Here is a 25,243-nt window from a genome sequence, read left to right as displayed (position 1 = left end):
TTGTTCTCATCAACGACTTTCACCAATAACCAATTATGTATGTCCTCCTGGTGCAATTTATAGGGTTTCGGACAGGTCAAAAATACTCGACTCATATAAATGGCTCCATTTCCCCAGTCCTTTCGCCACTCGATTGAACCTCCTTGGACGAATCGGGTGAGTGGAACACTGACTTCCGGTGGACGTGCTGAGAGGAAGACCTTTGTTCGAGATGTACGGGCTGCTGCTGGAAAACCTCGCCACCTTCATCAAGGCGCAATGGGGGGAGGGAAAGTGGGAGTCAGTGAGGAGACACGCAGGCATCGACCTCGTGGCCTTCTCAATCCATCACGTCTACCCCGAGACATTGATGCGACGACTGGCCAGGTCTGCCTTCCAAGTAAGCCTTGCTTTACTCTGATCAGTAAATGAGAAGCATTTTTTCGAAATCCTGAGATAATCGGAATGTTTAATTATTACTATTTTGTGCCCTTAAAAGGTGTTGGGGGTGGACGAGAGACAATTTTTCAAAGCGATGGGAGTCTACTTTGTGCAGGCATACACAATTCTTTTTCTCTTTTTGCCATGATTCTTTATGTGAACGCCATATTTTATGATTTAGCCAATCACGACTTTTTATATTATACACATTTGTTCTCTCATCTTTCCGTGAATAAGAAGATACGTACGACTAACATGCACGAATACTAAATTTTGCAGTACGTTTCTCAGTATGGCTACGACCAGCTTTTATCCGTGTTGGGGAGACACTTGCGAGATTTTCTCAATGGTAAAGCATTCGTATTCTTTGTGGATGCATGTAAAACTGTAATTAATAAGATGTACTTTCCACAAAATAATTTCCCATGCGCAACAGGACTCGACAATCTCCATGAATATCTCAAGTTTTCCTATCCAGTATGTTATGTAATAATTATGTACTTAAATAACAGATGCATACATAGTCTTAATTTTCATTAATTGATTATTTATAGAAAATGAGAGCTGTAAGAGCAACATAGACAAACTCCGTAAAATATGTAATACATTCTCTGAAACAAATGATTCTAGCCGAGCTTTTACTGCGATGATGAGACGGAAAGTGGATTAAAGTTGCATTACCGCAGCAAGCGACGAGGATTTGTTTACTATGTCATGGGTCAAATTAAGCAGGTTTTTTTATTATCATTAAAATAGGGTGTCCATGTGTAATAAAATTTTCATGCTGTAAAGGTCGCCAAACAATTTTACAACCAAGAATGTAATATACACTTGCTTAATGAAGAAGTTGTTGGTATGTCAAATTTCAAAAACCTTGTAAACAACACATTAACTTTCTGTGGGCAAATTTCAGGAGAGACAATTCATGTAGTTTTTGAGGTACATTTTCCAGTGTAACAAACCTACAACGCAATCTTTTATAAATTATTTCATTGAGATATCTCTCGTAGCTGGCATTTGACAATTCTGCTTTCTCTGAGGCCGAAGAACTAAGGACGCTAATCGGGAAGGATTTGCGACTTCCTGTCAAAGCATCAACGCTTTTCGAACTGGTTACATTTGGGTTTTTGGGGTCGTAAAAAAACAAGATTCAAAGTAGTGATTCTTTTATTCTCGGAGTCAATCCACACCCAAAAATAAATGAATCACTTTCAGGAATTTGTGTTTATTGAAAAATCCCAGAGACCCAAATGTAACTTTGAAAGTTTACAGTTCCCATTTTGCATCGTCTTTAACAGTGAAATGGAGATTACTCATACAGGTGAGGCTGGTAGTAAAAGTGGGGATCCTCACTTTCTTTTTACCCTTTTTAACTGTGGTGAACTTTCCACAGGACACACATTAATGACAATTCTGAAGGATTTAGTCGGCCAAGTTATGACAGGTTTGAGACAGCACAATTGATTACATAGACTTGTACTGTAATAACATTCATTTTGTTCCAATCTCTTCAGAGGCATTTGACATGACCCGTCCCTTGATTCCATTCTGCTTCAGTGCGGTGAGTACGCATATGTAATTTGCATATGTACATAGTACGTACGTTAATGTACCATGCACTTAATTCCCATGAAACAAATTGGATTAACAAGCTCCTTTTTGAATTACTTTATAATTAGATCATGCAACGACGAAATAACATCTTCGAATTGGTAAAACCGTTGTACATATTATTTTTCTTGGACATTAAAAACACTAGTTACAAAAACTTGTCGTTATAAATAGGTAACAGTTGCACCCATACATGGTAACTTCCTAATTATGCATTTGCGTAATCAAAAATAATAACAAAATGTGTCTCACGGGTAGAAACTTAATTATTAATTGCACTTCAACAGACGTAAATCAATTCTTTGGAGCTACCGACAGCGTAGAAACTGACGTGGAAACTGAAGGAACTCGATTGCGATTGAGAGGTTGTTTGTCAATTACGTAATTGTAAATGTACTCAGGTCTGGAGGAGTTTCTTCCCATTTTAAGATATATTTGCAGTCATTTATTATTTTATTTAGGCCAAATGCTTTTCATGGAGGAGTGGAATATGATGTTATACTTGGTGAATCGTTATTGCTAAGAATAATCATGATAAATACTGAGTTACTAATTATTGCAATTAAAATCCAGGCGAATCCCGTCATGCCGGATCTGAATGGCTTGGTCGATTGCAGCCTGTTCATCAACGATCTCTCCTTGCACGACTGCAGCAGAGATTTAGGTTAGAAAAACAACAACTTGAGTTTCATGATGTTAACAATTGTATAAAAAACTAAAATGCATAGTGTTGGCTGGAACTCAACAGTCTGTCGAACTTAAATTGGCACTTGATCAAGGTGATTTTTTCATCATTTTAAATGCAATCTGAGACCGATTAAGAATTATGCTGAATTATTACCTAAGCCCAAGTATCTTTTTTAGAGCAACAGAAATCAAAGAAATTGGTTCAATCAATGATGAAGCTTGATCTTGAAATGAAACGCACCGATGAACTGTAGGTTTTAAATAATATGTAAATCCAGCTTGTAAGTAGAGTCTCATTATTTTCGTCATTTTAGGCTCTATCAAATGATACCAAAACAGGTAGATATTTTACACTTGGGCATTGTTTCACTCTGAGTTAAACTGATAATTGTGAAGGTGGCTGACCGTATCCGAAAAGGAGAAAACCCTGTAGAAACGTGCCAGGTAACAATATCCGGTTAACTTTAACTTTGCATAATCAATTATAATAAATTTTATTGGTTATGCAGACATTCGACAGCGTTTCTATCCTTTTCACAGGTATGATTCGTACTTTGATAATAATATCAACTCATATTAATATAATTTAAACCCACTAAACATGCAGACGTGGTCAATTTCACGGATATTTGCTCGGTTCGGTTTTATAATTAACTGCATTACAGATTCTGGCACGATTTACTAATTTTACCATCCAAACTTTTTAACAGGTCATTACACCGTTGCAAGTGGTCAGCATGCTAAACCACATCTACTTCTTATTCGACCAGCTATGCGAGAGGAACGGCGTGTACAAGGTCGAAACCGTGGGAGACAGGTGAAATTGCTTTCACGCCCCAAATTAATATACTTACCTCCTCAGAGTCTAATCAATTGTATGTTTGGACAGCTACATGATTGTGTCCGGCGCCCCTGTTTCAAATACGAATCATTGTAATGCCATTGTATTCACTAGTTATAATTGATATTTTGTACCACTTACATTTACATTAACGTTTCTAGCTGAGCGTTGTGCTGACATGGCTCTGGATATTATTGTAATGCTCATTTATTCCATTATCGTGTTTCAATACGAGGTTTGAAACAGTTTATTTTTAGGACGCGTCCGAAGCAATTGATGATCCATCTGGAAGTGCGTATAACTTTTTTTAAATGTGAAAAATCAGTTGAAACAGTAAAGTTTTGAGCGATTAAAAGTAAATGGTTTTAGGAGAGAATGGTTTGCGGGTTCGAGTGGGATGCCACAGTGGTGCATGCGTCGCCGGTAAGTGGTTTATCGCACAAACCATAAGATGCACACAATGTATAAAATCTGTGCCATATTTAGGTGTGGTCGGAATCAAAATGCCACGCTATTGCTTATTTGGCGACACTGTGAATACAGGTGATTAGTCGAACAAGATATTACACATAAATATGTTAGGTAATAGAAACTTCCAATGCAGCTTCAAGAATGGAGTCAACCAGCGAGCCGGGCAGGGTCCAAATCTCCGAGGCCTGCAAAAACTTGCTCTCTCCCTTGTACAGTGTCGAACTTCGAGGCACCATCAACGTGAGTCTTTATATTTACATACCTTTATATTGAGCATAGTGGAGCATTATAATTTTATTGTTCCATTTCAGGTGAAGGGGAAAGGTAATTTTTCAACAATGGGTTTGGCACTTGTGGGTCTAGTTAAATTAAATCTAATTAATAAATCTAACCCTCCAATCTGTAGGAGAAATGTATACGTATTATTTGCTTGGAAGAGAGGCGAGAGTTCCTCTGTCCAAATACTACAGCAAGGCAAGTTTCATTCGTATTTTGTGACAAGTAAAATGCAGTCTCACGCCTTTTGTCGTATTGTGCAGACCATTATTTGGACTCCCCCCACTGCCAAGCTTCTGGATGGAATTGGGCGTCCGAACTCACCAAACTCCTTATCTCACAAACACATTGACCGCACGGAGTCCCTTAGCATGGCCAGTCCATCATCAAGCGGTATATAACACCGTATAAACACCACACACGTTCCTCCCTCCCTTGTAGGTAAAAAGTACAAACCATAAAGTGTAGCCTCTCGTGTGCTTAATTATCGCTTAGGTACCTCTACTTCCAAAAACCAGAAAGTAGCTGCTTCATCCCTTCAAACTTCCTCAGTTCGAGCCAAACCGCAATTTAAACCAATTGTCACGCCAAGGTCAACTATTTCTAATAATTACACATCTGCAATGCCCAACGCCACGATTAGACCCTCAATAATCCCGACTTCAACTACTGCGGGTGGACATGAACTGCATTCCCAATTCTCCGTCTCCAATAATCGCTCAATGTCATCACCAGAATTACAAATGTCAACAGACCGTCCGAGCTTTGAGTCAGATGATGATATTCAGGTTTATTTCAATAAAAACTTGGAGACGAAGAGAAAGGAAGCGTCGGCATCCGTCCAAGCAAAGCATCAACACAAAAAAATTCATCACTCGACTTCCGTCTATGACAGCGACCTCATCAAGGAAGCACTCAAATCTAAGGGAAATGATCAAAAGCCAAGCGAAGTAAGGACCTCAACCCCAATTTCACCAACGCCAAGTGGCAAACATGGGGTCAAAAGTTTGAGCGCAGAAGTTTTAGCCGAGGCGAGCATGATAATGGCTGGGATTTTGCCCGATCTTCCCCTTCCACACAATCTGCACGAGAAAAGAATGAGTTGCAACATCCCAACTGGAGTGGGCGAAGGTTTGCTAACAGAGTATATAATTGCAGTAGAGAAAAAATTGGACGATGCTCGTAAAGTGGGATTTAATGCTGGAAATTTAGCACTGGCCTCAGCTAGCAAAGTAAATAAGAGTGACCTCATTCACGACGCTCCCAGCAGCGGCATCAGCGGTGAGATGATCATGATGATGGACTTCAAGGATGATGACGACCAACATTCAACTTGCAATTCTTCAATCACGGACCCAATGACAAGTTCGGATAATTTTAAAGATGGACACCACTTTTCTGCCAGACCAGAAGAGAAGATTGAGACACTTGTGGAAAGACCATCCTCATCACTAGAAACCACCACAAGTCTGAACAAACACTTTCCATATTTTAAGCAAAGTTTCACAACCAACATCGTTTCAAGAAAAGATTCCTTTTCAACTAGAGACATGAGTTGTGGACCACAGGACAAGGATTCAGAGAAAGCAGTAAACATACACATGGTGGGAGAAAAATCAGTATTCACCTTTTCAAATAAGGACATTACGCTAAGTTCGCTTATTGAGCAAGTTTTGAAACCTCCTGGTAAATCTTCGGGCAAAGCTGATTCCGCTGAATCCAGTCGACCAACCCCTGTTAGACTTTGTAATACTCAAGAATTACCAACCCCTGGAAAAGTTAAGCACGCGACCTCCTCCTCTGGCCAACACCTCCAAGCCGTGTCTGAGGACGATCTTGAAGAAGCTTCAACGCAATCGATTCATGACGACATTGAAAATTCATTAGTTGCTGAACCCAAGAAAAATTTTCCTCTGCGTTCTAATCAGAAACCCGCATTATCAGGTGATAAAACTGTCAAAAGAGCCCAAGACAAAGATCACCAAGACACAGGAACGGTCCCGAAGAAATTAGGACCCGTAGTGAAATCGGGAAAATTGCCACTGGAACAACTCAAATGTGTGGAAGAAGAAGAAGACTTTGTAGAATTGAAGCCAGCGATTCGTGCATCTCCAATCAAGATCCCTTCGGATGGAAATAACGCCACACGACTTCCACTTACTCCTGAACCTCGCAAGCCTCACAATATCCAAGTTATTGCTGAAGAAAATGATTTTAAAGTTGACCCTGTCGCGAAAAAGAAGAACATACAAAAAACAAAAGAAAATCGCACGATCGCAACGAATGTAGAAAAGAAAAAAGACAATTCAGTGTTTGGCGATCAATTAGCTGAAGCCCCAAAAGCACTACCAACCGCGATAACACCCATTTCCGATGATGCAAAACTGGAAACACCGAATAATAATACCACACTTGCTAACTCTGCTTCGCCTATTTTGATTAGTAACAAATTGGCCGAGGTGCGTGTGGCAAAGTGGATTCGGGATGAATTTGTCGAATCTAAAAACGATTCAACCAAGGACGAAGACAGCGACGACGAATTTGATGGAGATCCTCTAGCTCAAGCATGCGATGAGAAGTGGATAGTCAATGAATTGACGGATGATGGCAGCGAAAAATGGGCAGTGGGCGAATTTCCTGAGATTTTCAACAAAGATCAACAAGGGTCGAAACCTAAAGCACAGGGAGAAACTCCTCCCTTAATTGCCCCCATTTCAGTTGAATCCGTTGATGGTTCTTCTACTAAAGTAAAACAAGTCTCCACAAAATTACATTCTTCTTCTTCCGGAGGAACAATGAAGCAAAAACAACTCGCAACTAAACCATTGCCGGATTCGCCAAAATGGAAAGTGGAGGTTAAAGCAATATCCCACAAGCCACCCTCTGCACCTGCCACTGAAAAACCTGAGAAAAGTGATGTCATGAAGATGATTCCAAAATCTGGTGAGGGCAAAGGCCAAAATACCAAAGACTCAGTTTGTTCTAAAAAAGAGGACGTTACTATGAAAAATAAATGTGGAACAGCTTTCGATCGGCGTGCTGCAGCAATACCCAAATCATTAAATCTTCCCCTCGAACCACACCAAAGAGTCAGCCAGATTGCCTCCAATTGGGAAAATAGAGTAATTGAAAGGTCTTGGGAAATCACACGAGCCGAAGGTGGACCTGAATTTCAACACGTCGTAATTCCAACTACTTCTGAAATTTTGTCCAAAAATAAACCCCAAGTTAGAACATTGAAAGAATCTGTTCAAGTTGAACCACCAACTGAAACACCACAAAACCTTGGAACAAAAATGGAGTCAACAGACTCATCTTCTGACATCAATCCGCCCTCAGTATCGCCATCATCGTCAAAGTATAACTTATTCTCCAGCGAGTTTGGTAACATTCATGTTTTCTCTCCAGACCTTGCCAAGTCCATCAACAAGAACTGCACCAAATTTTGCTATGATTGCTTGTCGATTCCCAGCTTAGTTGATAATGATTCAGGTGATATGGATGTGATGGGTCACCCTTTGAGCGACAAACCGGAGGAAGTGAAAAAAGCAAGGCAACCTGAAGGCATCAAAATGACTACAAAACCTGTGCCAAAAGAAGCACCCGTGAAAAAACAAAAAATATTCAACATTTTTAATCGAATCTGAAGTATTGAGCTGACAATTTGGGTTTGTAGGAGTCAACATGTAGAAATGAATGTAGTGTCAAATAATATAGTACGAAATAGTAGAAAATGTAGTAAGTGTACGAATCATAAAAATGCATTAATAAAAGTCAATCTGGGTAGGACAAATCTTTTGGAAAGTTGCACCCAATTTGTTGAATAATCTTTGAAGCAGCCCAAAGTCCACATTTGACGCATTCATAAAGATCATCCCCTTTTAAAAGGCCGGCCAAAAAACCTAGAAAATTATTACCAGTTCATAAATCATAAATCTACCCTCATTTCATTTGTACACAAGTCGTATCTTATTATATGCTGTAAAAAAACAACCTCCAGCAAATGCATCACCAGCTCCATTGGTATCAACGATATTCGCCTTAACTGTAGGGAAATGGAGGACTTGGTCATCTAATAATAATCAATTACAATATTTCATGACATTGACAGATCGAAGCAAAGGAATTTGTGCAACCTACCTTTAGCAACCACTAACGAATCTTCTCCCCTCGTAATTAGCACGACTCGAGACGTCGCAAATTTTTTTGGCATCTGTGAAATGAACTTTGCAATTTCAGCCACGTCAGTTGACTTTAAGTTTAACATGTTGGCCATAGCTTTTGCTTCCTTGAATAAAACTTTGTTTGAAGGTCACAGGATGATAATTTCAAGGAAGCTCAAATTGTATGTATACATATGTACCAGTTGGTTCGCGATAACAAAATCCATGTACGGAAAAATTTCAAGGATTTGGTCAAACAACGTTTCTACCACCCACACGGCATTGAGGTTAACCACTAAATGTGTACTTTTAGAGGCCATAATTTCTGCCACTGTTCTCACCGTCCGGATGCAGACTCGTAGGAAGTAACCCTTTTCGACAAATCCATATTAATCAGTGTTTTCATGAAAATGTTGACCTTTGCATAAATATGTGTAGCACTTACAGAAATATAAATCACACGAGCATTTTCGACAACATAACTGAAATCGTCATTCATAAACTTTTCAAAGTTGAAATGCACAGAGGCACCCAACTGGGTGACCAAAGTTCTGCTTGTGCCATTTATTAATACTGCACAGCGTCCAGTTGGCGATTTTGTCACATGTTGGCATTTTACAATGGTCCCATCTTGACGGAGCAAATCCACCAATTTCTTCGATTCGTCGTCATCTCCCACAGCCCCAACGAATACTGTAGCCGAAGATCTCAAGATCCACTGTTTTACGTAATTTGCATAGTTATTATTACACTAATTTTACCTTCGGTATATGTATGTACAAACCATGAAGCTGGCCACTATTTATACCAAAACCTTTAATGCTTTACCTGAGCCACACGAACGGAATTGGCCGCACAACCCCCAGGACTATATTGTATTGCATATGTTCCATCTTGTACTTGATCAAAAATGCGTAAATGGCTTTCGTTTTCTGCTAAAGTTGTGGTATCTGGTTGGAGTCCATTTTTGTCCAAGAAATCTCCCTCGACGGGAACGATCATGTCGAGGAGCACATTTCCAAATGCAACAATACTATCTTATCAATTGTAGCAATTTAACAACTTGATACAAAAACATACCTTTTTTGTGGCTCCGGATCGGTCCCCATCATCATCCTTGTCTCACCTTCTACTATTCCCTTTGAGCGGCTGTGATCTCTGTTAAATCCTCACCGTGTGGTTCACACCGTCCGTCCGGTGTCACCTTGTCTCGTCGTCCTATAAATTCATCAGTTTCTAATTTACTGACACACGTGCTCTCATCGAAAAGCGATAAGGCATTTATACCTTTCCCTGTTTCGGTAATTTTTTTTGCACCTGGTTCAGCTACTCAACTGATTATTTATTACTATTTATCTGATTTTGATATTTCTGGTCTTATTATTAATTTTAAATCACTTTCATTCTCATATGAATGATTGATAACTATTTATTTAAACTGAATAGATCCCCTCGAGTAGGACTTGTGGCGTGACCACGTGGTCCTCTATTCGAATTAGACGACTATCCGCCGTATTAGCATACAATATGGGAAAGGGAAAGAAGCGGTTTAAGGTAGTAAATTAATTTTTAGGATGTTGACAATTCGAAACAAGTATCTTACAAATATAAATAACCATGAATTTATTTCAGAAGAATAAGGGCAAGGCCTGGGACAATCGTGAGACGAATGAAAAAGGAGTAACAAAACATTACCCAGACATTATCAGAGAGAATGCCAATTTTGAGAAATACTATCGAGTAAGATTTACAAATTTATTATATCACGACTGGTATGACGGCACGGCATATGTATATTGAATGAAGCATATATATTTATCCTTAGCTGACAATAATAGGACATATAATTGTTTACCACAATTTCTGGTATATGTACAATTAATTGTAATTTTTTAAATTGGGAATTATAGATGCAAAATATTTGTCCAGATGAGGAATTTGATCAGATGATGGCTATGTGTAGGTCAGTTAAGTTAAATTTAAAATTTGACTATTTTTTCCAAATTTTCAACAGGTGAAAGTTTCACCTGTTGAAATTGATATTTTTTCATATTTATTTGATGATAATTAATTATTTACATACAATGTCTTCCTTACAAAGGCAAAGTCTTCCAGCATCTTTTCGAATTACTGGGTCTCGCTCGGAAGCTAAGGCAATGCTCCATATCGTTGAAAACTGTCTAATCAAAGATATTATCGAAGTTGGCAAAAGTGAAGATCAACAAGTGGAAATCAAGCCATTTGCACTACCCTGGTTGGTTCATTTTGTTCATTATAATGTTAAATTTAATTACATCTTTATCTCAACTACCCTGTTGCTGGTCAGTTTGTAGACAAGTTCATGAAATTATGCTTCTAATTTGATGAGTGTTTTGTGTAATTAAGGTACCCTGGAAAAACTGCTTGGCAAATTAACCTAACGAGGAATGATATCCGAAGAAACGAGGCATATGCTCGATTTCACAATTTTTTAGTATGGGAAACTGAAAGCGGGAGTAAGTATTAAATTGATTACGCTAGGCTTTTTAGTTCCTTGAAAACTGTTTATTTCAGATACTAGCCGACAAGAAGCGGTCAGTATGATCCCTCCGTTAGCTTTAAAAGTAGAACCTCATCACAAAGTACTAGATATGTGTGCCAGGTAAATAAAACAATCAGAGCAGGGTTCTTATATCCCGAGTCACTCTGTATCATTGTATCAACACTTGATTACTTACCTACTGGCTTATTTTTCAATATTTCACCAGCCCAGGAAGTAAAACTGCACAAATAATTGAAATGCTACACGCTGAAGATTCCAAACCACCCGAAGGCTACGTTATCGCAAACGACATGGATAATAAAAGATGTTACATGTTGGTCCATCAAGGTAAGAAGGGTGACTAATTATCCAACCGCCAGTCTAAAGAAAAATGATGAAACATAAGTTAAATCACTAAAGAATAACAGTTTATTGAGAAATCAATTGCAAAACAAATTCAAACAACGATAGATAATCAGTTCTTGGGTAAATATAATATTCAGTCGTATGTAAAATCGGTGCACAAAGTCGTATCCGTTCAGGATGACATTTGCTTGATGAGTGTTAGCACACTACAGTTGAACCGAGCACTACAAAAGCCAAGCCATCTCTGCTGCGTCTTCTGATAAAAAGTGTATTATTAGAACCAAGAATGACAATACTGGTAAACATAATTTGACGTTTTTCAGGAAAACGTCTACAAAGTCCGGCATTTGTTGTGACCAATCATGATGCATCCCAATTTCCAGAACTTTTTTATACGGGAGCAGGTACCATTATGCATTTTTAATTATTTCGGAGCACTTATAGTAATATTTTTTATGAATACATATCTCAACATTTAAAAATCTAGATGGCGAAAAAACGCCCTTGAAATTTGACCGCGTTCTCTGTGACGTTCCATGTTCTGGTGATGGCACAATAAGAAAAAACATTGACATTTGGAAAAAATGGAATTGTGCAAACTCGTTAAGCCTTCAGCAGTAATATTGCATTTCAATCTATCAATTCTTTCCATTGTGTGTATACTTTATAATAACATTGTACTATTTTAGAGTTCAATATCAAATACTGAAACGTGGAATGGAACTCTTGGCCACAAATGGTCTTCTAGTTTACTCCACCTGTTCCTTAAATCCGTTGGAAGACGAGGCCGTAGTGTGCAGAATGCTGAAAGAAGCAAAGGGTTCAGTTGAATTAATGGACATTGATTTACCTCATTTGAAATACTTGAAAGGTCTGTCGCACTGGAAAGTATGTGACAGGTAAAATATCAGAATATTAATATTTTTCGATAAGCAACATTATAAAGCGAATGGCGTAATTCTGGCCAGCTAATTTTTAATATTAATATATTTTTAATATTTTTAATCGATACAGAGACTTAAATGTCTATGAGAAACTCGAAGACGTTCCCCAAAAATGGGCTACAACTATTCACTCAGGTGCATTTCCGCCTTCACCAGAAGAAGCCCCGTCCTTGCATTTAGATAAATGGTAATTAATTGCAGTCACGTATATTCTAGATTATCAAAGTCTAGGGCATTGGTTTGTTAAGCCTCGAATTTTTATAGCCTAAGGATTCTTCCTCATCAGCAGGACACTGGAGGATTTTTTGTCGCATTGCTACGCAAAACTGAATCACTTCCTTGGGAAGCGTCTTTAACAATGAATTCAGGTAATTACTCATTGGCAAGATATAATTTATGATATCAAAAAATTCAGTCAACTACGCTTCTGCTATTTTTTGAACTACTTTTTAAATTTGTCTATAGAAAGCGGTTCCGATCTTAATAACGTGGACAAGTCGAGTTCAACAAGTTCTGATCCCCCTCCTGCCAAAAAACCCAAAAGAATGCAGGGCTATAAAGAAGATCCGTATATATTTATGAGTGATGATCATGAAATTTGGGAGGACATTAAGTAAGCATTTTCTAGAATTAAATACCCAAATTGCCTCAAGTAACCCCCTCCACCCAACGAAGATAGTCAAACATTACTCAATATGTGTTCGGAAACATGGCTTTCATTGAGAAAAATGAGTCGACGGATAATGTTCATTAAATGGCACTGGGTTAACAGAAACGGGGGGTTCTTTTGATAATTCATTGGGTGTAATTAACCGGGCAGTCTCGTAGTCTCCTAAACTTAATAATTAGTTGCATTGTTTTTTCGCAGAAAATTTTATTCCTTGGACGAATCCATGAAAAGTGTGAATTTTATTCGAAGAACTGAAGGGGGAAAAATTAAAAATTTATACTTGACCACAGACGGCGTGCGTAATTTTGTTATGAGCAATGACAAATCAGTGAAAGTACGTCACGTCACAAGTCTAATTCCATTTGCCCATCATGATTATTTATATTTTTATGTTGTTGTCAGATTGTTAACGTTGGTGTGAAGGCATTGGTTAGAATAGACAACAAATGGAGTAAGTGTAATTTTCGCTTGTCCCAAGAGGTATGATTGCTACATTGTTTGACTGATTGATTTTTACAATGTGAAGACTAAATTACATTTTTCACTATAATGATAAAGGGGTTGCCGTCCTTGTGTTCATCAATCAAAGGGAGACGACTACACATTACGAAGAAAGACTTGATGGTTATGTTGGAACAAACTGAAGAGGACAAGGCCCCATTACTTGAACAATTTACAGAGAAAACCCAAGAAGCAATTAAGGATATGGAAGGAGGAAGTCTTGTTTTGATTTGCGATTTTCCCATTGAGGGTAATGGACCTCGATGTTACTTGGAGTTGGTAGGATGGAAGGGTGCAGTATCCCTGAGGGTGTATGTTCAGAAAAGTGACCGAACACATTACTTGAGACTCTGTGGAATGCCTATACCGAAATATGGTATGACAGTGCATTCAACAATTATTACTTTATTTTATTATAACATATAATATGTTCCTAATTCGTAACAATTCTGTTTGCAATAGGTGTAGAAAAGAGTAGCAGGCAAACACCGATAAATGGCAAGGAGGAGGCAAATGGGGTTACTGAGAACAATGGAAATCCTAAGGACGTGAAGATAGACCCCGTGGCTGGTGTGGGAACTGACGTTATATTAGATTAATTTTTTTTGATATATTAGATTAAGACCAACGGAAATGTGACAAATGATAATTTCAGTTAGTAAAAAAATGTTGTTTTATTCAATCAAACTTAGGAAAAATCACTTCACTCCTATATAAAGTACAGTGTTATAAAGGGCTTGATCAATTTTGATACTACTTAGATCGATGCATATTAAAAATAGAAAACTTTTCGACATGAATTGCAAAAGTATATTTCGATTCTAATAAATAAATAATTTCTACTCTAAACATTCCAGACCCGATGCTATATGTAGCACAATTTATTCGATCTCGTCGATGCTTATCCTACTAGTAGCATAGCTCACTTATCTTTAAATTGTCAAGCAATCGTGCTTATCTCCATCGTTCCGTACTTCATCTCTAGTATCTAAGTAACGTTTGTGGGTAGTGATAAAGTATCGAAAGCAGTCTCTCCAAATCAATCTCCTCATCATGTTTTTTGTAAAATGCATCTTACGAGGGGTTAACTGAATTTCTTATTATGATGAAATCCTCCAAATTTTCTGGACAGCCCAAACGACCACCCTGGAAGCCATGGGGTGGTCCGATCCATCTTGGAAATAAAACGCTGAGCTACGAGAATAACGGCGTACACAACTCGGATTTCGAAGTCCAACCTGCAAAGAGTTCTTCATTCCGACACCAAAGACGGGTGACCTTTGAAAATTTTAGCCACGTCCCGCGTCCCATTTTACTGAAACAACAAGAAGAAAAACACTACGAAGATAACATTAAGTCACGCAATCTGGGAGTCTCGCACCAACTTTTGCATCAGTTCAAGCCCAAAGGTCCAAGGAAAGTGATTTTACCCGAAAAGAAGTTGATTTCAGAGACGCATTCCTCTTTTCGCATTCCTGGAAAGGAGAAGTCGATTCCCATTCGTCACAGTGGTTACAAAACCATCATCGACATGACTGCCTCAACCTCTTCAAGCAACAACGCCAACAAGTTGTTGTATGAGAGGGACCCAGCCCAGCGAGGTGAAGTGATGCACTCTCTGGATGCAGATGCTGTAGCAAAAATTCATGACATGAAGTCGCAAATTCTGGCTGGAAACTATGTGTCTATGACCGATATCACTGCATTGAAAATGAAACTTGGGCGGTATCAGGAGGGTGTGTTTGAGAAACCAGATCCTCTTCTGTCCAGCGGAATTCCTCAAAACATCCGCAAACGTCGAAGGATTGTGGCGAGGAAGCCAATATTTTGTGAGAAGGGAATTGTCCACGTCCCCACACCGCACACTACTCAGCCAGAGATCAACACATTCGGAACGCCAGCTGATCTAAGGTATATATTTTTCGCAATATTGTTTTGTCATATGCAAAATATATGTAAAGCTTTGAGGTCTGTTGACTGCATATTTTTTTTGCATTAGAATATCATTGTCCAATTCAGACACGAATCCAGAGTTTAATGGGCGTAGAAGGTTTTACTTTGACTTTACTGGATTTCTAGATGATGACATTAAACTGTATTTGGAAGGAAGTCGAAGATTGGTTGTAAGAACCAATATAATTGAATAAAACAAAAAACATCTAATTGTTTAATATATTTCAAATGTATGCATATAGATCCGAGGAGAACGTCCAGAAAGGTCTGAAAAACCTGCATTAAAAGTGACTGACTTTATTGACCTTCCAAGAGATTTGCCCGTCGACAATTTACGCATCGTGCGTGATCTTTTTGGAACCCTTATTATTGAAGAAGCTTGGAAGTTTTTGTAGTGCTTTGCCAAATTGTCAGTGATGTCAATAAAAACATACTCATCTCACACATTTACACGTGCACATACAAAATTAAAGTATCGCTGTTAGGTTGTCAAGCATTTTTACTCGTAATAATAAGATCGTGGACTCGTCCACCGTAATTTTACTTATTTATCATACTGCTTGTCGGTGTTACAATTATTGTGGTATATTCCTGCATATGTTGGATAATGGAGTCAGGTCACGTTGTCCAGTTTGACCGGAGGGAAAACAAGAATGCCAACCATGGAGAAAGTAACCTTCGTATTCCCAACCCTCCCTCGTGTAATGGCGATGTCAATCGAATACTGACTGGATTTTCGACGTGGTTTGTGGCCATTTCAACATTTTCATATTCTGCTCTCCTGCTCGCCCAATTGGTACTAAAAACGAGGCAACATTTGTCCTATTATTGCTGGCAACTGTACTACTTATATGCCAACTCCATCGCAGGTAGTGTTGGCGTTATGGGCAAAAATATCCCATGTCTTAGACAACCTTGTGGCAAGGACGTTTGGTTGGGGGGTCGTTGTTCAGCTTTTGGGGTCCACCTACGATGACTGCAAGGACCATTCCTCCAGCTCCTCGGCGTCTATCCAGATAGTCTCTGACGCCTCATCCGGGTGTAAATATTACCACTCGACGCCTCTCGTTCCCATCCTGGCTCTCGCAGTCTCCATCAGCGTCACCCTCTCCGCCATTTTTTATCCCGTAGAAAAGTTTATTTTCAACTTCCAGTCAAACGTTGCGTTTAAAACGGTGAGAAAAAAAACGTTATTTCTACTTCTGGAATATAATATGTATATGCAAGCCATAAATTTCAATCAGATGCTGATGTCGTCAATCTTGACTGTGCTGTTCACCGTGAGGAACATTGTCATGCATTGTGTATACTTTGGGAGTACTTCAACTTTTGAAGCAGATTTTGAAAAATTGATGCGGGATGACATGAAGATCGTACATGACCCGCTTTACATTTCTCCCAAATGGCAACTTACACAGGATAGGGTAGCAATCAGCATATTATGTGAACAATTATTTATTGCATTAAAAACGTTTGCTCGGATTGCAGAAACAATGTTGTGGAATCCATAATGCTACAGACTGGAAATTTCATATTTTTCAAGGCGACGTCAATCCAAGATATCCAATGAGCTGTTGCAACAAAATAGTTATGTCGCAAAATAATAATGAATCTTTGCAGGTTTAAAACAATGTTTTTATGCAATTTCTGCCATGTATGCAGTTATCTAGTTGTCACATATATCCCTCAAGACGTCAAGTGCATGAAGATGGATGCTTGTCTATAGAACTGGACATGGTGTATGAATATGCAGGAACTGTCCTTGGTCTCACTTTGGTTGGACTGATCACTTCGGTTTGTCTGACTTTAAAATGTTTTTATTAGTTATCATTCAACTCAACAATCGACTATGAACATAATGCATTGATTTTCAGATTTTGTTTGTTTTCCTTCTCCACATCATGGACACGGTTCTTGTTGGACATCAAGGTCGTTCTCCACTAAAGATCCGTTTCTCAAAGAACCCCACGTCCACTATTCCCGACCCTACGTCGTCGCCCCCAGACTGCACCCCTGAGAATATCTCTGAAGGACCCAACAGCAGCAGTACCCACCCCCTCCGCTCAACGACAATAGCCACCAGGAAATGCGGAGATTTCACTACTTTTGAGATAGACCACCTTAGCTCTCATGGGCAAGGGGACCATGCATGTCATCACGGGGACGACCACTTCCTGGCACAGACATCAGAAAAACTTAACATCTTGGGTCAAGAGAATAAGAGCGGTTACTCCTACGACCATCACCAGAAATGCAGTGCTTTCTCCGTCACAAGGAGAACCGAGTTGCACGTCTCCATCAATTCGTGGGGAATTGCTTGGAGGTCCAAATCTTTTAGCACCACCAAGACTCGCGTGCTTAAGAAGGAAACCCTTGTTTAGCTAGTTATTTACATACACAAATTCCGTTAATTTTCCCAATAAAATGGAACAAAAGAAAAAAAGTTGCACAAATAGAAGGCTATAGCGAATCCTTATGGTAGAACTGACCAAGGGCTACACGCTAAAATCGTGGGTCAGGAAGGGTCCCTTGAAGGGAGGTTGCGAAGGGAGGTTGCGAAGGGAGACCTCTCGTTGGGACCGGGGCCAACTGACACTGCAACTTCTCAGGAGGGGGTTTGAGATTATGGGGTTGAGATTGAGCTAGAGGCTCAGGCGAGACAGCAGGAAAATCATCAACGACCAAATTTTATTTATGCTCTCTCCTTCACACAAACTCATCATCACAACACTGCCTCAACAACTGCTTATGTAAAGCAATTATTTTACTCTGAAGTTTGAAGTTCTATCGGATCAATTGTCAGTATTTCCGCACCCATTTTTATCACTGCACATCAATAAGTAAGTTATAGGTTTATAGGTGTGTTGCTGCTGCTGCTTTATGACAGAAAAGTAATTTAGGCAGTCCTGTTAAGTGAAGGTTCAATTTTATTTACGTAACCCAATTGCATCCATTTTGTGAATGAATATCACCAACTAACTATTACGCGGACGACAGAAATTATCTTAGGTTTAATTTTTATTGGATGAGTATGTACACAATAATCTCAAAGTGAGTTAGCTGTATAATTTTTGTAGTAACACTGGTTTAGGCTTTTTAAATTTAATGTGATCTAATCTATCTAGAAGTAGGTTATTCGATTCTTCATACTTTTAATTTGGGTGTAGCATGAGTCCTACTTTAGGACTCCTAAAGTAGGGTGCAATTCACACTGAATACTGGATTTTAATTAATAATACATGGATCAATTACTCAAGACTGAATATGCGAGTCAGCCGATTACTTTCAAATTTTATACATGTATCTAATCTAAATTCTATTCATGAGATTATTAGTATATCGCAGAGTTCGTATAGAATAGTTATCAATATAAAGAAGGATGTCGAAATTGAAGCGACGTTTACTGATTACTTTATTTATATACATATGTCCTTGTACATTTTGAACCGTTCGGTTTTCGAAATGCAATTTTAAAAGAGCAAACATCTGAATAAACCACACCCGTCACCCATTCTCGATCCGTATGGGCGATTATTATTTAATTTCACCATAATTCTTTAATTTTAGGCGTTGTTTTTGAGTTCATATGGAAACTTGCCATTTTCAGAAAATCATTTTTATAACTGCGAAATTGGCAGAATCAATCAGTAATTAAGTTATTTCTTTGAATTTTAGACGACTGAAACTTCAAGGATCAGGAAATAATTAATTCCTCCTCCCACCATCATCACTAAATAAATTTCGGATTAGAAATTCATCCTTCTTCGGATACTTCATCTCGCTGGTTCTAACGCAGCGTCTTTATTTTTAATAGCCATGGCTCAAAATGTAAATCCACGTAATGGTGTTGCAAGTGGAAGTCGTAAAACTAACGAAGGAAACACTGGAAGCTCCAAAGATACTCACTCCGTTAGTAAAAGGTAACCAAAACCATGAGGTTGTCATTGATAATAAATACATTGAAACGTTTTAATTATAAAGATTATTATTTTCAATTTGGTTTAGGCTGCAAACAGAACTGATGTCACTGATGGTACGTTTATTGTATCTCATATTAAACTTATTGGTTGATGACTATGAAATATGTCCAACTTGAATTATAATTAATAATGAACTATGAATTGTGTATTGCAGATGAAAGGGGACAAAGGGATTTCTGCTTTTCCCGATGGCGATAATATTTTTAAATGGATTGGCACTATAGCAGGGCCTGACGAGACTGTTAGGAATATCCTATTCTATCATTTATGATTGAAGAATTAAATCAAATTATTTTGTTGTATTTTTTGTAGGTTTTTAGTGGCTTGACGTTCAAGCTGTCCTTAGAGTTTCCCAGTGGATATCCGTATACCGCACCCACCGTCAAATTTACTTCAGCTTGTTTTCACCCCAATGTCGACACTGCTGGCAATATATGCCTCGATATTTTGAAGGACAAGTGGTCAGCATTATTGGATGTTCGTACTATTTTGATTTCAATGCAGTCGCTCCTAAGCGGTAAGTGTTGTCTTCGGTATTATAAATATAATCATTCTTGTCTACATATAATCAACATGTCATTTCTTTCTGTTTCTAGAGCCAAATATTGAAAGTCCTTTAAATGTTAAGGCAGCACAAATGTGGAAGAATCAAGAAGCTTATAGAAAACATTTAGTAGAAGTGGTCCATAAAAATTCTAATTGATCTGCGTAAATAACTAGTGGATGGTCATCATGTCGTTTTCCTATTGATATTTAAAACTATTGTAACACCATGTATTACTAAAATTCACATAACCATTTGGTAAACCATTATTTCCGTATCGTGAACGTCCCGGGTTGTACAGGTATTATTATACATAATAAACAAGTCGGCTGTGCATATTGCTACATTTTTATGCATACAAGTAACGCTCTACTTTGAAACAATTTGCAGTAGAATTTTAATTGATTCAAGTTTTGAACAAACACGCACAGCATTATGAATTTCTAACACAAAAGCAGATTTGAATTTCTTTTCAGATATTGAAATAGTAGTAAATTCCTATCGATATCAAAAAGTATTATTATGTAGTACTTGGCAATAATCAGGATCGTTTGTCACATTTATTTTCAATGTATTCTATGTGATATCAGTTTCATGTGTTGTTTTGATGAAACCTTGTCGGTTATTTTTTAATGATAACTAAAAGATGAAATGTGGATAAAATGTATATTACGAATATCTACAGAATAATATATAAAGACAGGTTTGAGCAATAAATAAGTAGAGTTGGCTTATGATTGTATTTGAACTTTTCTCACAATCGATCTATAATTGTTGACTTACCCAAAGATTACTCAATCAGTTATTTTCTGAAAATACCGATATTAAGATGTAGCAAATTATCTCTGATTAATTTATTATTTAATTACTATTTATTTGCACTTATAGTGTTTTTTCGCCCACAAGAGTGCATTTTATTTATATTCCGCTGTTCTGTGAAGTATGTATAATTATATCAATTATTAAATAAATATGTCTTGTTCAGAAGTGTTATTCCACATTTTATGTAATTTTGTAACTGGAATCCCCAATATATCCATGTATCCAGTCTAGATATTCTGTAATTACAAGTTTCATAACCTTTTAAATCATTTGAATAGTCGAATTATACTGTCAACTGATCAATTTCGCATACTCATGACTCTTGTGTACACTCCTGGGTACCCCTTCAGACCGCCTACAAGAGAAGGATAATCATTGCTTAACAATGCACAATAATTTCAAACTCGCTCAAATACTTAATTTCAAAAATACTTACACCCGATCCCCCACGAAACAATGCCAACGACTCGAGTCCTGCCATTCTCTTCTACGGTCAACGGTCCGCCTGAATCATTCTGTTCACAACAAATAGTTCAAAATGCGGGTCATTAATTTACTCATTTCGAAAACGTTAGAATTAGCCTCGTGATGTTAAAGCCCGAGTAAATTTGTTATGTATCAAACTCACGAGACACGAGTCTTTACCACCGTCTTCAACATATCCAGCGCATAACATATTTTCCGTGACATTATTCTTGCTGGGAAGCTTGGTTTGAAGACATTCTTCATGGGTCAAGATAGGAATATAAACTTTCCGAAGATATGCGGACGCGTTTGCTACGTAAGTAAGTAGATTTAACCAATCGAAATATGTTTTAGTATTAAAATTCATGCGTTGCACACAATTGCAGATTTTGCATTTCATACCTGGTGCTGCTTTGTTTTCGATCCATTTTGTGTACCCCCAACCTGCCACGGTGCCAATGTGGGAGTAGTCCTCGTCGTCGTGTGCTGGCAGACACACTGGCCAAACATTTCGAGCAACCTCTGATATTTCCAAGGGTTTCGTGATTTCTATCAAGGCAATGTCGTTGTCGATCGTGACCGAATTATACTCCGGATGGAGGATCACTCTCTTAATTTTCCTTCGGATCACTCGGACATCATTTGTGATTAGGGAGGAATCATCCACATTGAAAACCACTTCGAGAGTATCTTTATACCGTCTGCATTATGGTCAACCAAAGCTCATGTATGAAAATGTTCCTCAAGTATTTATTGGTCTGACTTGTTAATTAACATATGACGAAACTGCGTGGTTACCCTTGCAGGCAATGACTGGCTGTAAGGACGAATCGATCATTTAGCAGGACACCCCCACAAACCACTTTCCACCTGGGAACCCTGTTGTACTGGTATTTCGTAATGGCCACCATCCACGGAATTTCTCCCCTCTGAACCTCCGTCCCGTTTATGATCAAACCGGGCGGAACCTTCTTTCGAGGTGTCTGACTGTTACCATTATTGTCTGAATTGTCACCAGTCAAAAAATCAGGAGGATGATAACTGTCCACTCCATTCAAAACTGGGGATCGTCCACATTCTAGATCAAACAACCTGATTTATGTTATCCTGGCGCATAACATAAAGTAATTGACATGGTATTTTTGCACCAATCTCGAATGATGCATACATTATGCATTTATTCTTACCCCATGCCGGATCAACATATGCAGTTCTTGGCTCCTCTGTGTGGTATTCTACATCCACGCTTGGAGTGACCTCCTGGTCCAACGTTACTTCTTCAAAATCATACTCATCCTATGAGAATAATTCGAATCAGGTTCCAGGAGCCGAGAATCGGGTCGTGCTTTTATTATTATTAAGAGAATTTCATATGAACCTACCTTTCCATTCGGAGCAGTTTCAAACCGTTGAACGGTCACGAGTAAAATGTAAATGACAAAATATTCCGCCTTGGAGAAGGTAGCAGTAGTTAGCATAATTATTTATTGTGGCGCGTGGACTATGCAAAATATGGCGCCTCAAAGTATTTAGAAAGATTTGTTTCCTATATTTTTGAGTGGTTTTGACCTTGTTTCTCTTTGTGATGAGATCAAGATCAAAAAGCGACCAAATTGTTACTGAAAGTAATTCAGGTTTTTGTGCTCAATTAAGAATCTCTGCCAGTAGTTTTTGTTATTTGAACTATATGAGCATGTAATCTAGCGCACACGCTTATTGGGCATCCCTCAATTCAACTCACTTTCTATGAGGTGACAATTTGAAAGCATTTTTGTCAAGCATACAAAAGTTGTCTATCGCTTTGTATTTATGAACCTTGCTCGTCGTGGCCTGGTTTGCTCTTGGCTTCAGGACTCGTACATAAGTACATTTCGCATACACGTATTTAATTATGCATGGTGACAGCTTCGATTGTATCGATCGGACCAACCTGGTACATGTGAGGCTTAAGTAGATACTGTAAATTAATATCTCATATTTTATGATGTAGTCACAAGCAATATTGCTTAAATTCCTCAACGAAACTCAAATGAAACGTTTAGGCAAAACAGAAAGCCATTGATGAGTGACGCAATTTTATGTGAGATGTATTCATTTCAGTCGGCAACCAACTATTTATATAACGGGGCAGTACTGTCGTCTCACCTGCATTGATCGTTAGGCTGGATTTCTGGGTACATAAACACTTTGTGGCTCTCAAATCCTTGATGCAGAAAATATTTTAGTCGGAGAATTACTTCTGTTCAAAATTTACGGGATTATGGCATCCTCGGTACTCTGTGATAAAAAGCTACGAGAAATCTTACAAAAATACGACCCAAACCTCCGCATAACATCGTACCGAGTAAAACTATTGCACTCATTGTACTTGTCTGAAATACACCGGATAGAAGCCAACTTTGAAAAAGATGGTGAACAATTCCAAACTTTTTTCATAGTCAAAACCGTGCCTCTCAACAATTCGCAGGGGATGAAAACTGTGGCAGAAGCCAACCTATTTTACAGAGAAGCTTTAATGTACAAGGTTTTGTTGCCCAGACTGAAACAAGAGTTTGGATTCAACGCTTTTCCACGAATGTTGGACGCCTCAAGCAATGGAGTGGACGATTATATTGCACTCCTGGATTTGACGTTGGACGGGTGAATACATTAATACTTAAATAAAGCCGTTTTCTACTTGATTAGACAATTACATGTTATGTGTGTACAGATTTCGAATGGTTGATCGTCTAAAAGGACTTGATTGGGATCACTCCTTAATGACAATACAGGTTAGTGCAGCATTCTTTCCTTGAGTATAAGTTTTCAGTAAATAAATTGCAATTTTCCAGGCCCTCGCAAAATTGCATGCTTCGACATACTGTTTATACGGTGGGGACGGGAAAAGTATTTTGGCCGATTTTCCATGCTTTGTAGAAAAGTTTAGCAGGTTGGAAACCAGTACGAGGAACACCATGTTTGAGATGGAGAAGATGCTAAAGGACAACGGGTTGGAACATTTGGTGTCCCGAGTCCTTAAATCTATGGGACATGAAGGATTCGCAAAGGTAGTTTCGCTCTTCGAAACTATACCCACTGAATTTCCATCAGTAATAAATCATGGCGACTTGTGGACGTGCAATATGTTCTTTAAATATGGAGAAAACGACAAAGGTAATAATGCATAAGTTATACACAATTACGAAGAAAATCATGTAAATATATATAGTGATCACATACTTAATTTTAGAAAATCCATTGGAGGTCAAGTTTTTGGATTACCAAATGCCACTGGTATTTACACTCTTCTTGCTCCAGAATCAATTCTAATTAACGTATCCAATTTACTTGATATATTCAATTATTTTTTTCAGATTAGTTCCAGGTGTTTTGATTTATCGTACTTCATATTCATCAGCGCTGACATAAAAGTTTTAAACGAGCGGATGATGGAGTTGCTTCGCTCCTATTTTGAAGCATTTAATGCCTTATGTGGTCAATTTGGTGCAAAGTTGCCACTTGAATTTAATGGAATTGAACTGTCTTGGGAATATTTTCTAAAAGAGTGGAACATTTACCGTGACATTGGCCTCCTGTGCGCCTTGCGACTTGTTCCTCTCATGTATTGGGAGCCTAAAACCACCAATGACTCCGCTATTCAGCTATTCGTGTCAGACGACAAGGAAGCCAATGGACAGAAAGAAGTCCGTGAAACAATTTGGAGTTCGAGAATTATGAAAGAAAAGCTACTCAACTTGATTGAAAATCATATTCCTAATTAAAGTTCAGTTATGAAATACTAATTCAAGTAGGGTATATATGTAAATTAATAAACTCATGATAAACGAACCAAAGAAAGCACATGTAAATAAATTTATAAATTTAATGTTTTTATTACATATTCATTTTGAACAAAAATTTCCATAACTCTGGTGGATTTTTTTTTGTGTGGATGTGCGTGTGCAGTGAAAGTGTGTGTGTCGATGAGGAATGTGTGTGTGTAAAATTGCGTTCTGTGTGTTATGATGC

The 25,243-nt window shown here is 38.2% G+C and overlaps 7 protein-coding genes across 10 annotated transcripts; 5 read left to right on the top strand and 2 right to left on the bottom strand.

Moving 5' to 3' along the window:
- The first annotated feature begins 211 nt into the window (after window positions 1–211).
- On the top strand, window positions 212–8,099 carry LOC118438451. The gene is made up of 34 exons (XM_035858764.1): window positions 212–379; window positions 479–535; window positions 694–769; window positions 857–897; window positions 975–986; window positions 1,051–1,152; window positions 1,213–1,273; window positions 1,334–1,359; window positions 1,431–1,532; window positions 1,693–1,741; window positions 1,814–1,864; window positions 1,935–1,981; window positions 2,100–2,132; window positions 2,206–2,227; window positions 2,319–2,396; window positions 2,493–2,536; window positions 2,605–2,695; window positions 2,760–2,810; window positions 2,896–2,968; window positions 3,033–3,057; window positions 3,115–3,162; window positions 3,228–3,258; window positions 3,326–3,354; window positions 3,429–3,535; window positions 3,608–3,651; window positions 3,721–3,755; window positions 3,817–3,850; window positions 3,929–3,982; window positions 4,046–4,102; window positions 4,164–4,270; window positions 4,342–4,354; window positions 4,437–4,504; window positions 4,570–4,699; window positions 4,802–8,099. Exons 1-34 carry the CDS (start codon window positions 212–214, stop codon window positions 7,951–7,953), a joined length of 5,118 nt encoding a protein of 1,705 aa, XP_035714657.1. The 3' UTR covers window positions 7,954–8,099.
- Window positions 7,913–9,685, bottom strand: LOC110858482 (adenosine kinase). 2 transcript variants are annotated; one of them, XM_022107283.2, is made up of 7 exons: window positions 9,550–9,685; window positions 9,298–9,502; window positions 8,915–9,187; window positions 8,670–8,840; window positions 8,447–8,594; window positions 8,301–8,378; window positions 7,913–8,208 (listed from the first exon to the last, which is right to left on the bottom strand). In XM_022107283.2, the coding sequence occupies exons 1-7, from the start codon at window positions 9,582–9,584 to the stop codon at window positions 8,081–8,083; spliced, it is 1,038 nt and encodes a 345-aa protein (XP_021962975.1). In that variant the 5' UTR covers window positions 9,585–9,685; the 3' UTR covers window positions 7,913–8,080. The 2 variants fall into 2 exon arrangements, with proteins under 2 accessions (XP_021962975.1, XP_035714538.1); XM_035858645.1 differs by having other exon boundaries at window positions 8,301–8,351.
- LOC110858480 (RNA cytosine-C(5)-methyltransferase NSUN2) lies at window positions 9,635–14,320 on the top strand. Of its 2 annotated transcripts, none has more exons than XM_022107282.2 (18): window positions 9,635–9,770; window positions 9,916–10,023; window positions 10,105–10,209; window positions 10,380–10,432; window positions 10,571–10,723; window positions 10,855–10,964; window positions 11,023–11,110; window positions 11,217–11,338; window positions 11,680–11,760; window positions 11,844–11,973; window positions 12,046–12,255; window positions 12,371–12,487; window positions 12,565–12,668; window positions 12,766–12,913; window positions 13,169–13,304; window positions 13,373–13,450; window positions 13,529–13,847; window positions 13,934–14,320. In XM_022107282.2, the coding sequence occupies exons 2-18, from the start codon at window positions 9,997–9,999 to the stop codon at window positions 14,068–14,070; spliced, it is 2,118 nt and encodes a 705-aa protein (XP_021962974.1). In that variant the 5' UTR covers window positions 9,635–9,770; window positions 9,916–9,996; the 3' UTR covers window positions 14,071–14,320. The 2 variants fall into 2 exon arrangements, with proteins under 2 accessions (XP_021962974.1, XP_021962973.1); XM_022107281.2 differs by having other exon boundaries at window positions 10,102–10,209.
- A 245-nt stretch (window positions 14,321–14,565) lies between these two features.
- On the top strand, window positions 14,566–15,868 carry LOC118438461. The gene is made up of 3 exons (XM_035858775.1): window positions 14,566–15,382; window positions 15,471–15,594; window positions 15,667–15,868. Exons 1-3 carry the CDS (start codon window positions 14,574–14,576, stop codon window positions 15,817–15,819), a joined length of 1,086 nt encoding a protein of 361 aa, XP_035714668.1. The 5' UTR covers window positions 14,566–14,573; the 3' UTR covers window positions 15,820–15,868.
- Window positions 15,869–18,110: 2,242 nt separating this feature from the next.
- Window positions 18,111–20,685, top strand: LOC110858607 (ubiquitin-conjugating enzyme E2 C). Of its 2 annotated transcripts, none has more exons than XM_022107426.2 (6): window positions 18,111–18,264; window positions 19,100–19,344; window positions 19,430–19,457; window positions 19,559–19,645; window positions 19,717–19,921; window positions 20,001–20,685. In XM_022107426.2, exons 2-6 carry the CDS (start codon window positions 19,241–19,243, stop codon window positions 20,105–20,107), a joined length of 531 nt encoding a protein of 176 aa, XP_021963118.1. In that variant the 5' UTR covers window positions 18,111–18,264; window positions 19,100–19,240; the 3' UTR covers window positions 20,108–20,685. The 2 variants fall into 2 exon arrangements, with proteins under 2 accessions (XP_021963118.1, XP_021963119.1); XM_022107427.2 differs by lacking the exon at window positions 18,111–18,264 and adding an exon at window positions 18,324–18,475.
- LOC110858603 (mite allergen Der p 3) lies at window positions 20,574–22,851 on the bottom strand. The gene is made up of 8 exons (XM_022107422.2): window positions 22,618–22,851; window positions 22,423–22,531; window positions 22,034–22,313; window positions 21,638–21,936; window positions 21,399–21,547; window positions 21,207–21,285; window positions 21,084–21,125; window positions 20,574–21,006 (listed from the first exon to the last, which is right to left on the bottom strand). The coding sequence occupies exons 1-8, from the start codon at window positions 22,711–22,713 to the stop codon at window positions 20,951–20,953; spliced, it is 1,110 nt and encodes a 369-aa protein (XP_021963114.1). The 5' UTR covers window positions 22,714–22,851; the 3' UTR covers window positions 20,574–20,950.
- A 406-nt stretch (window positions 22,852–23,257) lies between these two features.
- Window positions 23,258–25,141, top strand: LOC110858545. Its single transcript, XM_022107362.2, has 5 exons — window positions 23,258–23,875; window positions 23,946–24,006; window positions 24,067–24,388; window positions 24,465–24,508; window positions 24,589–25,141. Exons 1-5 carry the CDS (start codon window positions 23,496–23,498, stop codon window positions 24,994–24,996), a joined length of 1,215 nt encoding a protein of 404 aa, XP_021963054.1. The 5' UTR covers window positions 23,258–23,495; the 3' UTR covers window positions 24,997–25,141.
- The last annotated feature ends 102 nt before the right edge of the window (window positions 25,142–25,243 follow it).

Source organism: Folsomia candida, unplaced genomic scaffold, assembly GCF_002217175.1.
Source record: "Folsomia candida strain VU population unplaced genomic scaffold, ASM221717v1 Fcan01_Sc021, whole genome shotgun sequence".
Classification (NCBI taxonomy): domain Eukaryota; kingdom Metazoa; phylum Arthropoda; class Collembola; order Entomobryomorpha; family Isotomidae; genus Folsomia; species Folsomia candida.
The sequence above is the reverse complement of the archived record's forward strand: the minus strand, read 5'-3'. Positions and strand labels throughout refer to the sequence as shown.

Bases quoted from the DNA above. Each gene is read 5' to 3' on its own strand.
- LOC118438451 (XM_035858764.1), top strand. From the start codon at position 212: ATGTACGGGCTGCTGCTGGAAAACCTCGCCACCTTCATCAAGGCGCAA. The intron at 1,742-1,813 runs GTGAGGCTGGTA...AACTTTCCACAG, and splicing joins AATGGAGATTACTCATACAG to GACACACATTAATGACAATT. The intron at 4,103-4,163 runs GTGATTAGTCGA...CTTCCAATGCAG, and splicing joins TGGCGACACTGTGAATACAG to CTTCAAGAATGGAGTCAACC.
- LOC110858482 (XM_022107283.2), bottom strand. From the start codon at position 9,584: ATGATGATGGGGACCGATCCGGAGCCACAAAAAAG. The intron at 8,841-8,914 runs GTAAGTGCTACA...TTTGTCGAAAAG, and splicing joins CTCGTGTGATTTATATTTCT to GGTTACTTCCTACGAGTCTG. The intron at 8,595-8,669 runs GTACATATGTAT...GTTTTATTCAAG, and splicing joins TTGTTATCGCGAACCAACTG to GAAGCAAAAGCTATGGCCAA.
- LOC110858480 (XM_022107281.2), top strand. From the start codon at position 9,997: ATGGGAAAGGGAAAGAAGCGGTTTAAG. The intron at 13,305-13,372 runs GTACGTCACGTC...TGTTGTTGTCAG, and splicing joins GCAATGACAAATCAGTGAAA to ATTGTTAACGTTGGTGTGAA. The intron at 13,848-13,933 runs GTATGACAGTGC...TGTTTGCAATAG, and splicing joins AATGCCTATACCGAAATATG to GTGTAGAAAAGAGTAGCAGG.
- LOC118438461 (XM_035858775.1), top strand. From the start codon at position 14,574: ATGATGAAATCCTCCAAATTTTCTGGACAGCCCAAACGACCACCCTGG. The intron at 15,383-15,470 runs GTATATATTTTT...TTTTTGCATTAG, and splicing joins GGAACGCCAGCTGATCTAAG to AATATCATTGTCCAATTCAG. The intron at 15,595-15,666 runs GTAAGAACCAAT...GTATGCATATAG, and splicing joins AAGGAAGTCGAAGATTGGTT to ATCCGAGGAGAACGTCCAGA.
- LOC110858607 (XM_022107426.2), top strand. From the start codon at position 19,241: ATGGCTCAAAATGTAAATCCACGTAATGGTGTTGCAAGTGGAAGTCGT. The intron at 19,345-19,429 runs GTAACCAAAACC...AATTTGGTTTAG, and splicing joins ACTCACTCCGTTAGTAAAAG to GCTGCAAACAGAACTGATGT. The intron at 19,646-19,716 runs GTTAGGAATATC...TATTTTTTGTAG, and splicing joins TAGCAGGGCCTGACGAGACT to GTTTTTAGTGGCTTGACGTT.
- LOC110858603 (XM_022107422.2), bottom strand. From the start codon at position 22,713: ATGCTAACTACTGCTACCTTCTCCAAGGCGGAATATTTTGTCATTTAC. The intron at 22,314-22,422 runs GTAAGAATAAAT...TGTTTGATCTAG, and splicing joins ATATGTTGATCCGGCATGGG to AATGTGGACGATCCCCAGTT. The intron at 21,548-21,637 runs GTATGAAATGCA...TTACTTACGTAG, and splicing joins CGAAAACAAAGCAGCACCAG to CAAACGCGTCCGCATATCTT.
- LOC110858545 (XM_022107362.2), top strand. From the start codon at position 23,496: ATGGCATCCTCGGTACTCTGTGATAAAAAGCTACGAGAAATCTTACAA. The intron at 23,876-23,945 runs GTGAATACATTA...ATGTGTGTACAG, and splicing joins CTGGATTTGACGTTGGACGG to ATTTCGAATGGTTGATCGTC. The intron at 24,007-24,066 runs GTTAGTGCAGCA...GCAATTTTCCAG, and splicing joins ACTCCTTAATGACAATACAG to GCCCTCGCAAAATTGCATGC.